The 14,066-nt window shown below is 33.9% G+C and overlaps 1 protein-coding gene across 3 annotated transcripts in view; it reads right to left on the bottom strand.

The window, feature by feature from the left end:
- Fhos (Formin homology 2 domain containing) overlaps positions 1 to 14,066 on the bottom strand; it is a 51,812-nt gene that overhangs the window by 28,432 nt on the left and 9,314 nt on the right. For 2 of the 3 annotated variants that reach the window (XM_088187268.1, XM_088187269.1), the window contains exons 2-4: positions 10,090 to 10,179; positions 6,773 to 10,026; positions 6,652 to 6,691 (exon numbers count right to left, since the gene is read on the bottom strand). In XM_088187268.1, coding sequence (XP_088043394.1) covers positions 6,652 to 6,691; positions 6,773 to 10,026; positions 10,090 to 10,179 — 3,384 coding nt within the window. Of the gene's footprint in view, positions 1 to 6,651; positions 6,704 to 6,772; positions 10,027 to 10,089; positions 10,180 to 14,066 lie in introns of all 3 variants that reach the window. The other variant, XR_015809848.1, reaches the window with a different exon arrangement.

The following is a 14,066-nucleotide window of genomic DNA, read 5'->3' as shown; positions in this document are numbered from 1 at the left end:
TGTCTCATCGAATTCCACTGCAACTTTATTTTTAAGCGCTTGATATAGAACGATTCTATATTGTGAAAGGTGGAAACTATATAATACATTCATATCCCATACAGCTATTTATGATTTTATTTTTAGACCAATTCCACTCAAAGTGTTTTGAAAATATAGCTTGCATCCAGACTTCATTGCTCCTGAATTTTTTTTTACGAAAATATTGTAAACTAGATTAATGAGTAAATAGTAATTTTGGAGCAATAACGCATTAGTAACAACGAGCTTTAAATAAAATAGGTAAAAATATAATTTATACCCTAATTAAATAGATTTATAATATCTAACCTATATGTTTTTTTTATTGTATATACATTGTACATATGTAATATGTATATACAATTCTAACCCTAAGTTCGGGCCAGGTGAAACAGCGTGCAACAGGATTCCTCGCGAATCTCCACAACTCGGCTTCTGATCTTATACTTTTCGTCGACTTCAAATCGAATAAGGTCAACGGCGTAAAGTAACAACAAAAAAACAATCATATTCGAATGATCCACTTTCAAGACGTAATGCAAAATTAAAATGTGGAAGTAATCAATTTCTACGTCCATCCAATCTGAGATTTAGTGAAAATTCTATACCGTTATCAATAATATATGTTTTCAACCGAACTAATGATAATAAAACGTATAATAATGCTTAAAATAATATTTAGAGACATCTGTTGATCTTTATATTATTTATTATTATTAATGGTGCGTAACATTGCTAAGCTCACACTCGGCGAAAATACATATGCTAAATTTATAAATTATGCACGCAGCCAGTAGATTCCGCAAGTATCTTTGGATGCTCGCAAGAGAAAGTGTATTAACTTAGTTTATAAGCAAAAATATGTCACCTGTAAAAGGTACTTTTTGAATCCATTTTCATTTATTTTACATTTAAAGTTACAAAGGAAGCTCCCTGCATGTAGCTTTAAATGTAAAAAAAATGAATGTGGATTCAAAAACTCAAAAATACACATTTATTGGCTTCACTTGAGCTGCTATCCCACCGGGACGACTCGGACGTAGCCAGCAACGTCTCCGTACAAAATGTATGGACGACTTAGACTTGGCGACGTCACCAAGCCGTCGCCAGGTCAGATACACGCCATGCATTGCGCCTGGAGACGCCGTGGCGCCCCGGATTGATAACGGCCTTATACGACCGCACACGTTTGGATTGCGGTCAAAGATTTTTAATAATCTTTCGCGACGTTTACTAATTTAACACAAAGTTTACATGCATTTTCATATACCTATTTTTAACCCTTTGAACCATAAAGGCCGATAAACCGGCATGATTTGATGAGACATATACCCTAATGGCTGATTTACCGGCCTCGACATCTATTTTTATTTCCCTACGAAAAAATACGATACGATTGCATATACACAGATAGATTTTATTCTTCAGTGAATATTGCAGAATATTTGCAATAGAAACATGGCACGATGTTATGTGGAACCACAATGTCAAACAGAAAAAGGTTCCCAAAAGAACTGATGACAAAAAATTTGATGGAGCGTGGCAGTCACTCATTGCTATATAACCCAACCCAGACCAAGAGGGGTACTTAACACCCTGAACGCGTAAATCGACTAAAGTCTCCCTATTGATTGTTTATCTCTTTACGCAAAAATCAGTTAAAAAATGCTTTTTTTGGTGAATAAACATAAAATATCATTTTAAATATTTTTTTAAAAAAATCAGAACATTCAAACACAGTATCAAGGTAAAATATGCATTTTTCAAAAAAAAAAAAAAATTTATATTTATTTTTTATTAACGCGTCCAAATGGTTAAAGTCCCCAAAGTCGCTATTTTTGTTGTAACTTTTTAACTAATAACGTTAATTAGTTCATATTATATGTAATCATGTATTAAGTCGTTACACATATTGTCGGTGATACTGCATAACCACTGAACTACAAATGACTACTGTCTGGTTTAACTTCTCGGATTAAGGAGGTTGCACCTGAGAGTGAATCTACGCATTGTATCATTCACAGGGAAATGCTGGCAAGCCGAAAAATGTCACCGAAATTTAACCGCATATTAATTGATGTCGTTAAAGTTATTAACCACATCAAAGCACCTGTTTGAACAGTCCACCACAATGACTAGCGTTCTTTTCGCACATTAATGGAAGTGTTAAATACAATTAAATTTAAATTATTAAATCAAAACATACTAAAATATAAAAAACTCAACGTCCCCCCTCAGCGGGCCGCGGTAAAGTTATCAAACGTTGACCGGTTCGCGGCGATAAAAAGGTTGGAGACCACTGATCTAGAGTTCTAGCACCCTAATTGGAGATCTTCGCGATGGGAATTGCTTAGGAATTATATAAATAATTGGTAGATATGATAAGGTAACACTAAAATTAAAAAATATCAAGTTGAAGATAAAAATATGAGAGGAAAAACACATTATTTGTCGTGGTATTCTCAAAATGAGTTTATTAGTTTTTTTGCTGAAAAGGTACTTGAAACTATTCTAGAACAAATAAAAGAAGGGAAATTCTTTAAATCGAGTAAGAGTCAATGCCACGAAAATCAACCAAAACATTTTCTTGGACATATAGAAAGCTTCTATTCTTTGTTCTCTCACAGCCCTGTACGTTGGAAAATGTTGAGAAAATGCGTACTATCTTCACTTCAAAGTTTATCAAACACAAGGTGGAGTGAAAGAAACCAAGCCGTGCAACCAATTGTTAAATATTATCCAGGAGTACTTAAGGTATTAGATGTTTTCTGCGGAAAGATGGCTATAAAATAAACTCCATCAGCTCTGCATACAACGAAAGCTCTTACTTTATTAATGCGAGTGTTTTGGCACAAAATGTTAGCAAGTATTAATAGCATTAATGATGTTATGCAAAGTGAAAGAATATCCCTCGATGTCGAAATCGCTCGTATTAAAGATCTAGATTTGTTTGCTTATTGTCAACATTTAACGTCACTTCATTCGGACCTTAACCAAAGATTTGAAAACATTCTTCACTTGGATATTCCCGACTGGGTGTTGAACCCTTTTGCAAGTAGTCAAACTCAGAGTACAAATACAGATGAATACATACTAATACAGGAGAAACTTATTGAATTATCCACAAACTAGGAGCTGAAACCAATGTTTAAATAAGGATAAGACAACGTTATGGTTACAAAAACAGATCCCAATTTTATATCCAGCATTATGGGTTATGGTACAGAAGCTGTTGATTGCTTTTCCGTCTTCCTATTTAGTAGAACCTCATTACAAAAAGGAAACCGACTAGAAATTAATATTATACTCATGGGAGATTTTCGGTTGCTACTCACAAACATTGAGCCGGACATAAATACACTCATAAATACACTCAAATACACTGTTTTTTTTTGTATTTTAAAACAAAAGTTATAATTTTAATAAATACTTCTTCAACAAAATGTTTTATTTATATTTTATTTTTACGTTACCATTTACCATTCAAGACATCAAAGTTAAATTTGTAATTTTTCTATTATTCATTTATGTAGTTTTTCACCCAGGGTCCGTGGACAAGTTTTGAGTATGAAAAGGGGTCCGTGGGCCATAAGAGTTTGGGAATCACTGATCTAAAGGCTTAAAGCAGCGTTCAAAGAACCTTTTTTAAAGACACCGTTCAAAGAGTATTATAATAATTTATATTTACAACGACGCCCATTTTTTATTTATTTTTTAAATTCGCAATTAATAAATGTAGTGATACAATAAACATTATCTAATTGCAATTATACTATAAATAATTTAAAGTTATTAAATACGTATTCAATTACTGGATTAGTTGTCTGAAATAATACTATATTTCACGCTGTTGGTGCCGTGGACTGTACATAATACATATTTAAATACTGTCGAATTAATTAATATTATATTTATTAAATCACCCGACTGAACCTTTCAATACAAACCGGCACGAAAGACAAATAAAAAGTTTCTAACTATTGACCTGAGAGGTCTGGGTTCGAATCCCATATGGACCTAATTTTTTTTTTATTTCTATCGTGGCTGGGAAATCGGATTTAGTAATTATTATAAAATTATTATTTAAATTAATAACCAACGGTTAGGTCATTTGTCATTATTTTATATTCTAGCTTTTTTTAAACAACTATAAGTTCGGGCCATTTGACGCAGCGTTCAACAGGACCCTCAGAAATCTTCCGATCTTCTACTTAACATTGAATAATGTCAACGGCATAAAATTAGAAAATCATATAAAAAGATTCTACTTTCAAAGCACAATGCAAAATTTATACATGGAAGTAATTTATATTTCATAAATTTCTACATCTATCCAATCCCTCATTAAGTGCAAATTATATTACATATATTCCGTTAGTAGTACTATATGCTTTTATTAACAAAAGTAATGATAATAAAATGTAAATTATGTTAATATAATAAGTGCTTAAGAGATTATTTAGAGACATCTGTGGTCAATTTTTTTACGTAAATATTATAATGATTCGAAACTTGAATAGAGAAATAAGTATTTTTTTAATATCATTGTAAAAAATATTTTACAAAATAATAATAATAAAATTAATTAAACACAATTTGGCACTGCTCATTAAAACATTTCTTGGTAAGGTACAAGCTTCCACCTTCTCGTGGTCTTTACCGAACAGATTTGTTAATATAAAGTTGCTTTTTTTATAAACGTTTTTGATTAAGCTTAGTCAAATTTTACTCATGATATATAATACAATATAAATATATCTGTTCTAAATCAAAACAACTTTTGCATTGTTACAAAAATTAATAGAATCGAATATTGTGCAGTAATTAGATAGTTGTTTTTGAAAAAGAAAAGGAATGATGAGATCAATGCCGAATTAAACGATGTTTATGGGGATTTTAACAATACAATTTTGGACTGCTTAATTTAAATGCGTTTCTACGAGCATTTTTTATGATGAACGTCCAGGGCGTCTAAATGAAATGTCACCACGCCAGAAATGGCCGATAAAATCAATGAAATGATAATCGACGATCGACGAATGATTAAGCACGAGATAGCTGAGATCGTGGGCATTTCAACCGAACGAATATTCAACATTTTGCATAAATATTTGGGAAAGCGGAAGCTATGTATACGACTATTATTTATTCCCAAACTTGTAAAAATGTAAAAGATTTGGGTCAAATGTGAAGGTCGTCGCTGAAACAGAGGCCTATTTTGAGGGCTTCCAGAACTTGTATTATTTGGAAGGCATCCACAAATTGGATAATAGTTTAAAGAAATGTATAGAACTAGAGCTAAAAGGAGAGTATACTGAGAAATAAAACTAGTTTTGACGAAAAAAATTTGTGTTTTCTTGCCTAGGCCGACTAATTGTCTATCATATTTTTTTCATATATGTATATAATATTACATTGATAAGGTTTTTTAATGTTTCTGATATTTGTTTGATATTTATTTTAATTTTCCTTGAATTTATGTATATTTTGTACAAGACTGTGCTAATTCGGAACTGTTTCTTTTTGATATTGGTTGAATAAATCGTATGACGTCAGTCTAAAACACAATCGATCGCTAATTGACGTCAATAAAATATACACAGTATATATTATATAATAAGATCTTGAAAGTTAGGCGAGAGAAACTTTCAAACGCCTATTTGTTTACCATAAATTCTTACTTTTATGTATACATCACAAAACCGTTAAAATAAATATATAGCATATATAAATAGCTATTTACGCATTAGACATTTAGTCTTAAATGATAAAATATAATATATAATTTCCTCAGATAGACGTAATTATGACGTAATTTGATTACAAGGTAAGCAAAAAAATTGAACGCATTTTAGATGCTTATACAATATTTAATATAGCATAACAACTTAAAAAAGAGTTCCACAAAAAATTCCTTTTTGAGATCACTCACCCATTGCACACCATAAGCAAAATATATTTAAATAAGTTTGTGTAAGTAAATTTTAAATATTATTACATGGATGTTTTTTAACATGAAAAAACCAGAAAAAATTAACTTTGCATAAAAACTCATTAAAAAATGAATTCATGAGCTTAGAACCATACTCCTCGATAAAATATTTATGGTATAGCATCGGTCGCATTATTACAAGAATCTTTTGTGATTTGATCTTTCTATCGCCGAAAACATATTTGTGTTTGATAAGCCCCTTGAGAAGCTGAATGACCCGTGCAATGACAAACTTTTGAAAATCGGTATAGATATATATATATCAACCTGGAATTTAGAATCGAGAGATTTTTTCACCGCCTTCGAAAGGCACAAGAGCTCAGTGACCGTGGAACGACGCGGACGAAATCCGTGTTGTTGTTCAACTAACGCTTACCGACAGTGATTGTGGATATATATGTAAATAATTATAATAATCAAGTGCCGAAGGAACGGCGACCGATCTGAAATTTTCTATACATAATTTATCTCTCTTTTATTATAAAATAATTTACACTTTACCACAATTCATTTAAGACTCATCAAATCACTAACAAAAAGTGTCATTATCGATTTTTTAAATACTAAATACCACATATATTAATATACACCGTTGATATTTCAACGTTTACGATAATTATTAAGATAATAATACGCACCTCCAATTTGCTCTCCGACTCGCTGTTGACGATTTCATTTCTGTAATTTAAACTGGAAATGTTTTATGCGGTCACAACAAGTGTCTATATTTATAGAATGCATAATTTATGCTCCTCTCACCTGCTGCCCACTTTCTGGATGACTGGACGCTGCGCTGTACTGTCATGTATTCGCACTTGTGTGGCATCTATCTCTTCGCATTCTGAACTGTCGCCGTCCAAATCTTGGCCTGTCTTTCTGGCCAACAGTCTCTCCATCATCGGACTGAATAGATGTCCAGAAGTCCCTAAAACATCGTCGATGTCCATATGCCTCGATATATAATCCGGAAGATTCTTGCTCATCTGACCATGCCTCGCTAATCTATCAGGTAATTGTCTAAAGTTTAAATTATCATAAGGCAGAATCCGTCTTTGTAAACCTTCTTCGATCTGAGGCGTCTCTAGACCATCTGGACTCTTTCGATCGCCTAACGGTTCTTCTTCTTCATCCGGCAAAACCAAAGGCACTTCGTACTTTCCAGTTACTATAATCTCATCCCCTACTGGTATGACCTCTTCTTGATCGTTCTTCTCCGAATCGGAGGAATCAGACGAATCTGTAGAAGAGCAGTGGATCCCTTCTGGTATATTTTTATTACTAGCCAACCACCAAGCTTTTTCTCCAGACTCAACATGCCTAATCTTAACTACGTTCAAAATAAAATTATCGCCTCCGTTAGTTTGTCTAGTTTTTATGATAGGATGTAAGCCACTATCTTCATTAGTAGGTACCCATTGATCTTTTTCACTGGACTCCACCGGTCTTATCTTATACATGTCAAACTTTTCAGACATATCACTATCGCTAGAACCCTTCCTACTAGGAGGCAATATTTCTACTCCTTCCGGTATATTTGGGCTGCTCTGCAGCCACCAAGCTTTCTCACCGGATTCCTGTTTCTTCAACTTAAATCTTAATGCATTACTCGATTCAGTGGAATCTTTATTTAAAGACCTACTACTGCTTCTTTTAATCTTATTACTACCAGAACTTTTCTCGTTGAGCGAAGCAAGCCATAGTTCTCTATTGCCGGATTCGATATGTTTAACTGTTGGAAGTTTTAGTTTACCTTCACTGTCTGTCGCTATCGACTGTGCGTTGTTTAGAGTGTTTTGATTATCAGATTCTCCTGTACTATCTATCCAGTGCTTTTCAGCAGAATCTGTATAATGAGCTTTGAATAAGCTTGCCACTGGTGCTAGAGCTCTCATCAAAAACGACTTTGCTTCTTCAGATCCTGGTTTAGGATCGCTTTTCTGCGATTTTGGAGTAGGTGGTGGTTTAGTAGAATTATCAAAAGACAAAGACGTCTCATCGGCTGAGGATATCAAACACGATGTGGTAGATCTAGGTTCTTTAAATCCATTGACCAACGGTATAGAAGTACTTTTTTCTTTTCCTTCTCCATCACTAGATGAATCAGTGGGTGTTATATTGGATTCGGTACTACTACTGCTTTCCAAAGGAGGAATTTTACTCTTTGTTTTGACCTTTTCACTGGTGCTACTCGAAGAATCTGATTTAGAACTACTTTTCTTCAATATGGACTTGGCTTTTAGTTTAACTGGAGGTTTTGGAAAATCTGCGTTTTCTACTGCAGAAGCGCCAACGTCAACTTCTGCAGAACTTGTAGATGAGCTCCTTTTTAATATTTTTTTAGTTCCTCCTTCTTCTTTAGATTTGACTTTCTTCACAATTTTTTTCTTTACTGTTTTATTTAATCCGCTAGCAGTCGAAGATGACTTAGACAGCGATTGAGGATCTGATTTAGGAACTTGAGGCGGAAGCTGATCTGTGATAACCATAGGTTCAGTTGTAATTACTACTTCTTCTATTTTCTTGATTTCTTCCACCGGTGGCGGAATAATAATTTTCTCTGGCGATTTTTCTTTGCTTATCAATGGTTCTTTTCGTTCAATTTGCTCTGTATTTTTCGCGTCTCTATTTAATATTTCGATCTGATGCGAAATATCGTTACTAAGTGTACTATCTACAATCTTTGTCATTTCTTTTTTAACACCTATATTTTCATTCAACTTAGGCACGCTAATCTCAGTCGGTTTTTTGGATGGTGTTTCTGTCTCGCTTTCTGAAGTTTTAGAAGTTCTACTTGTCGTCGTAGATTTGTCTGAATCTCTTGAACTTGTATAATTATAATATCTTCCGCTTAAACCACTAGACACGTATCTAGTAGATGCGTTTCCTGCATATCCTGTATACGAAGACCAAGGAGAAGTCGAGATTCTTGCAGTGCTACCGTATCTTGAAGTTCTAGTGGAATCGTCTAATCTATCCGACTGCATCTCTTTATCGACCATCTTCGCTTTCTTCTTAGGTCTTGTGATGGTCTTTTCTATCGTTTTGGCCATGTCTGCCCTTCGAGTACGAAGATAGACAGACGAACATGGCGCAGTTGGTGACGTGGCTCTTGTCACGACTGTTATATTGATCATGGAACCCTCCGAGCTGTCGCTGGACTCATCTTCTTCCGATTCAGAAGACTCTTCTAAATCGTTATCTTCTTCGGTTTTCGCTTCGGAAGTCTTATTAGTCCCGTTTTCTTCGACGGCCTTGCATTCGCTCAAACCGTTTAGAAGAATCGGGGACTTGGGCGTTTCTTTAAGCGAAGAACTCAACGTTGGAGAACTACAAAGCGGTGGCTTCGAATATGTACTGCTGTATCTCGAATATCGCGTATTCACGGGTTCCGCCTTTGGTTCTTCTTTTAAAATCGGCCTATTTAACGAAAGAGGTCTAGAATATAATTTATACGATTGATACGCCGAAGAGTTGTACGGTGAAGATTTAGAAGATTTATTGTCCTTGTCCTTTTCAGCAGTAGTATCGTTCAATTTTTCTTTGCTACCTAAAATACTGCTCCTGCCGATCAAATCTGAGCTCGGAAGATTCGTGATACTTCTAGTGTAACTGTATCGGTTTTTATCTACAGGACTGCTATCTCTACTGCGGGGTTTACTAGAAGAATTTGTACTTAATCTATTATAGCTCGTCGTCGATACGTCGTTTGCTTTTTCGGTAGTGCGTCCGCTCATGTACTTGTTGAGAATCGAAGTCTTCTCGCTTTTGTCATCCGCGCCATAATTTGAATACCTGGTAGAAATATTGCCAACACCATTACTTTCTTTCTCCCTAGTGCCAGATTTATCTCTGGTGTAGGAGCTAGGCGATGGGGAATAACTACTTCTGAAGCTGTTCGATGGCGACGTGTATCGGCTACTAGATGTGCTAATTTTATCTAGTGAAGAAATCGCTCTTGTGCTTTCTTTTGAAGCTGGTGCTTCCGTTTTAGTTCTCGAATAACTCGTGTCATACTGAAACGAAAAAAGTTAAATGTAGAATTGGAATAATTTTAAATCACGGAATGTACCATATACCTTTTTGGTAGTCGGTGTGGTATCTGAAGGTTTTGAACTAGCAGTGCTTGTGCCGTATGATGCTGTTTTTAAATCTTTATTGGACCAACTCTGCAAACAAGATAAACATAACTTAAGTATTAATATTTATTTCAATAATAAACCTATTGTTGTTAATTTAATGTTATATTTAAAACCATAGTTGAAACTATATTTGTATATAAAATACCACACAAACAACTTCTCTCATTAATATATTGATTCTCATTTTCACTAATACTCTATTTTATTTAGTATTAAACAAAAAAATTATGTGTCAAAAAATTAGTAACATTACCAAACCCTTTTCATATAAAGTATCTACCAATACCTTTTCTTTCTCTCGATGTTGGGGTCATAATCTTAGTTTTAATCTAATATCTGATTCAATTCAGTAATATAACACATGTCTTCAGCAATTAGTAAAATTACTATTTTTAAATTAGAATATCTGAGTAATGAAATCCACATTCATCTACTCTCTCATCAACCAATGCATGTTCTGGCACCTGTGAGTTTTTCTTCTGTATTAAAAACATTCCAGAAAAAGCTGCTCGAACACAAGTTGGGCTTACAAGAATCACGATGAATCATATTATTGTAAGCTAATGTTAGTTTTGTAAACATATAATGCGAACATAAAGTCAACGGCCCTGAAACACCTCAGTTTTGATTAGTCTATTCCCAACTCGATTAAATGTCATCTCGGATGCAGGAGTTCCTGTAAGATCGTTCCAAGCGTGCAAAACAGCAAATGTCAGTAAACTCTGGTGGACCTTTCCACCGTATATCTATTTCAGTATCTGGTGATGCACTCAGAGAGCAATACTTCTTGTAACTTTTATAAGCGACCGATCGATCTATTCGAAGGTCGAGGATGGATTTCAGCCAACTCTTACTTATGGATGAATCTACAGATCAAATTCGCTCGTGGGTTAAAACTGCGCAAAAACAGGCACAACATGTGATTCATAGAAGCCACAAAAGTAATATGACATTCGTGCCCTTTTTTTGTTTATATTGGCACACTATGAGATTCCTATATTATTAAATAAATAAAAAAGTTACAATATGTAGTAAATAGAAATCTATTTACAAAATACATAAAAACAAAGAAGAATCCAAAGTGCTATTAAATTATACTATGGCCTTAACAATAGACTGCTATAGAGAAAATCAAAATTGTTAAGAGTAGTTTAAAATCAAATAACGAAAGTAAGGTTAAAATAATTCAACAAAAAATATATATTAAAAATTGCGTTTGAACCGCACGCCACTGAGCAGCATAGTCAAAACATTTACTGAAATTTGTCAGTTAGATAACAAATTACCGGAAAATTTAAGTACTTAACAATAATGGAATGCTCACAATGTAAAATGTTGGTCTTAAAAAAGTACATTAAATTTGATACATTTATATGCAAAGAAGAAGTCTGATATACGAGGTGTGATCAAAAAATACGGTGAATGGATTTTTATAGTAGCAACTGCCGTTACAACGTACATTTAAAGTAATAAGTATGATAGCTTGATCCGTTGAGATAGTCAGTGTCAAGTTTGAACAAGTTGTGACTTGTCAGCGGGCTTCCAGAGCCGAAAGAGTTAGGTCGTGTTTACCGTGTCTGTCGCGCATCATGAATTTTGACAAACGCGTTAACATTAAGTTTTGTTTTAAGTTGCAAAAAAGTGCCAAAGAAACTCATGAAATGTTAAAATTTGTGTAAGGCGATCATGTGGTGACTCTGGAGATTTTACAAGTGGTATGAGCGATTAAAAAACGGAAATGAGTCGGTTGAAGACAAGCAACGGTCGGGACGTCACTCGACCTTAAAAACAGACGAAAACGTACAAAAGTTTTAAAAATGGTTCGTTCAAACAGGCGATTGAGATATTAGAGAGAGTACCAAATGCAAAGATAATTTGTAAACGAGACGAGTAAGTGCAAAATTTGTTCCCAGACTTTTAATCGACGAAGAGAAGGAAAATCGTGTATCAAGGATCGTCTTGATGGAGATCCAGACTTCATGGTCAAAATTATAACTGGAGATGAAAGTTCTCTCTCTAACTCTCTACGCCCTAAGAAGGCACGTCAGTCGTCGAACGTCATGATCATGCTAATTGTTTTTTTTCGATAGTGAGGGCATAGTGCGATCAGAATTCGTTCCAGAGGGAATCACGTTAAACTCAAAATATTACAAGGGCGTACTGTAATGTTTGCGAAACGATGTACAGAGAAAGAGACCAGAAAAATGGGTCAGTGGCTTCCTCCTTCATCATAACAACGCACCGTGCCACATCTCGCTTCTGATCCGCGATATTTTAGCAAAAAAAGGTACCTGTCTGTCCACATCCACCTTTCTCTCTGGATTTAGCACTGTTCTTCCTATATTCAAAGGTTGCATGATATGAATTCTAGATGTTTACTTTAAGCAACACTTATTTTAAAATATAAAAATACATAGCAATCAAAAGTTGAATGTAAAATCAATTTTCTCCTTAAGTATTTTTACATGGGATTTCTCTCTTCCTAACTATTATTTTTTCTATAAACGAATACTTAAAACTTAATAAAATAAAACTAGATAATGGTTATGAAATAGTAATTAACATTTAACTTTAAAGTTGTACTTCTATGTATAATTAAAAGCAAGTAAACAGGAAGAAAGACAAAATAAGAATTATACTAATATAAGTTATTATTAGAATTATTTTTTTACGCATCACAGATCAATGAACTCGATTATAATCTATTATAATTTGTAAGCTATTAGCCAGTATTTTGTTTATGTATCTTTACTAATACTGTTTTAGTTCTTTAAACTGTCGTTTTTCTAGCTTTCGTTAAAATTCCACTACATAAACACGCCTAGTCTATAACGGGAAACAACTACGGACACAAGCCAGGTTTTTATTTCTGGGTTAATGGGTGTGCAGCATTATTATAGTGGCTGTCATTTTCGGGCTGGCAAAACTCCAAAGGGATCAATCGCGCACAAAACAACTTCCGCGTAATATCTGATCCACATAAAAGTCAAAAATCGACAATCGAAACCGACACGACGACTAATGCCAGAAGTAAAGACCGGCAAATTAAAGCTGACTTGTCAGCACTGCCATGTTTTTTGCTTTGCAAAATATATTCTGACACACTTTCAGACAGTTTTAGACCCAAAGATATCGTTTCAATATCTTTGGACGCAGGACAATAAAGAGTAATGCTACAATAATATATTTATTGTTTTATATTTTATAATATGAAGGTTTTTACTTAACTTTTAACAAAACAAATACCTTCATTGATGATCAGAAAAAATCATAACATATTAAAATGAAATATTCCAAACGGACTAGTTCCTCATTGCTGATATTAAATATTGCAATATACAATGACAGCGTATTAAGGAGCTGGATGGTGACAGCCATAGGCAGTCGGCTAGTGCGGACATCCTGGCTCTAACGGGTGTCAGAAGAGGACGCAATTATGATTCACAAGGTCGTTCCGAAACCGAAAACTTAAATTTAATTGTTAACAGAACCCTTCAGTAGTTTGAAGAAATGCTTAGCGACACACAACTTTCTACGAACCGTATCTCAACGTTCCTAAAATAGAGGCGCTTAATTATTCGTAGTTTATAACTATACGAATATTGAATAAAAATGGATGAAGATTTACCGATATTAATTTATTTAACCGATTAGTAAAATGATATTTAATTAAGAAATATTTATTGTAATTAATCATTAATTACCTTTATATTAAGATAAGCTTTATAAAATTTGCATAACATAATGCTGTGCGAATTACTGTGAGGGCGTCAAAATAAAAATACCTAATGTATTATTTTACATACTTTTTGACCAAGGACGTCATTTCAGATTTTTCCAGGGTGGAGTAAAACTTTGCTTATAAATTTATATTTTTATTAAATCTTCCCTGTAACATAACAGGCGTAAGCCCA

The sequence above is a fragment of the Plectrocnemia conspersa genome, unplaced genomic scaffold, assembly GCF_051122295.1.
Source record: "Plectrocnemia conspersa isolate PC_06_02 unplaced genomic scaffold, ASM5112229v1 ptg000006l, whole genome shotgun sequence".
Taxonomy (NCBI): Eukaryota; Metazoa; Arthropoda; class Insecta; order Trichoptera; family Polycentropodidae; genus Plectrocnemia; species Plectrocnemia conspersa.
The sequence above is the reverse complement of the archived record's forward strand: the minus strand, read 5'-3'. Positions and strand labels throughout refer to the sequence as shown.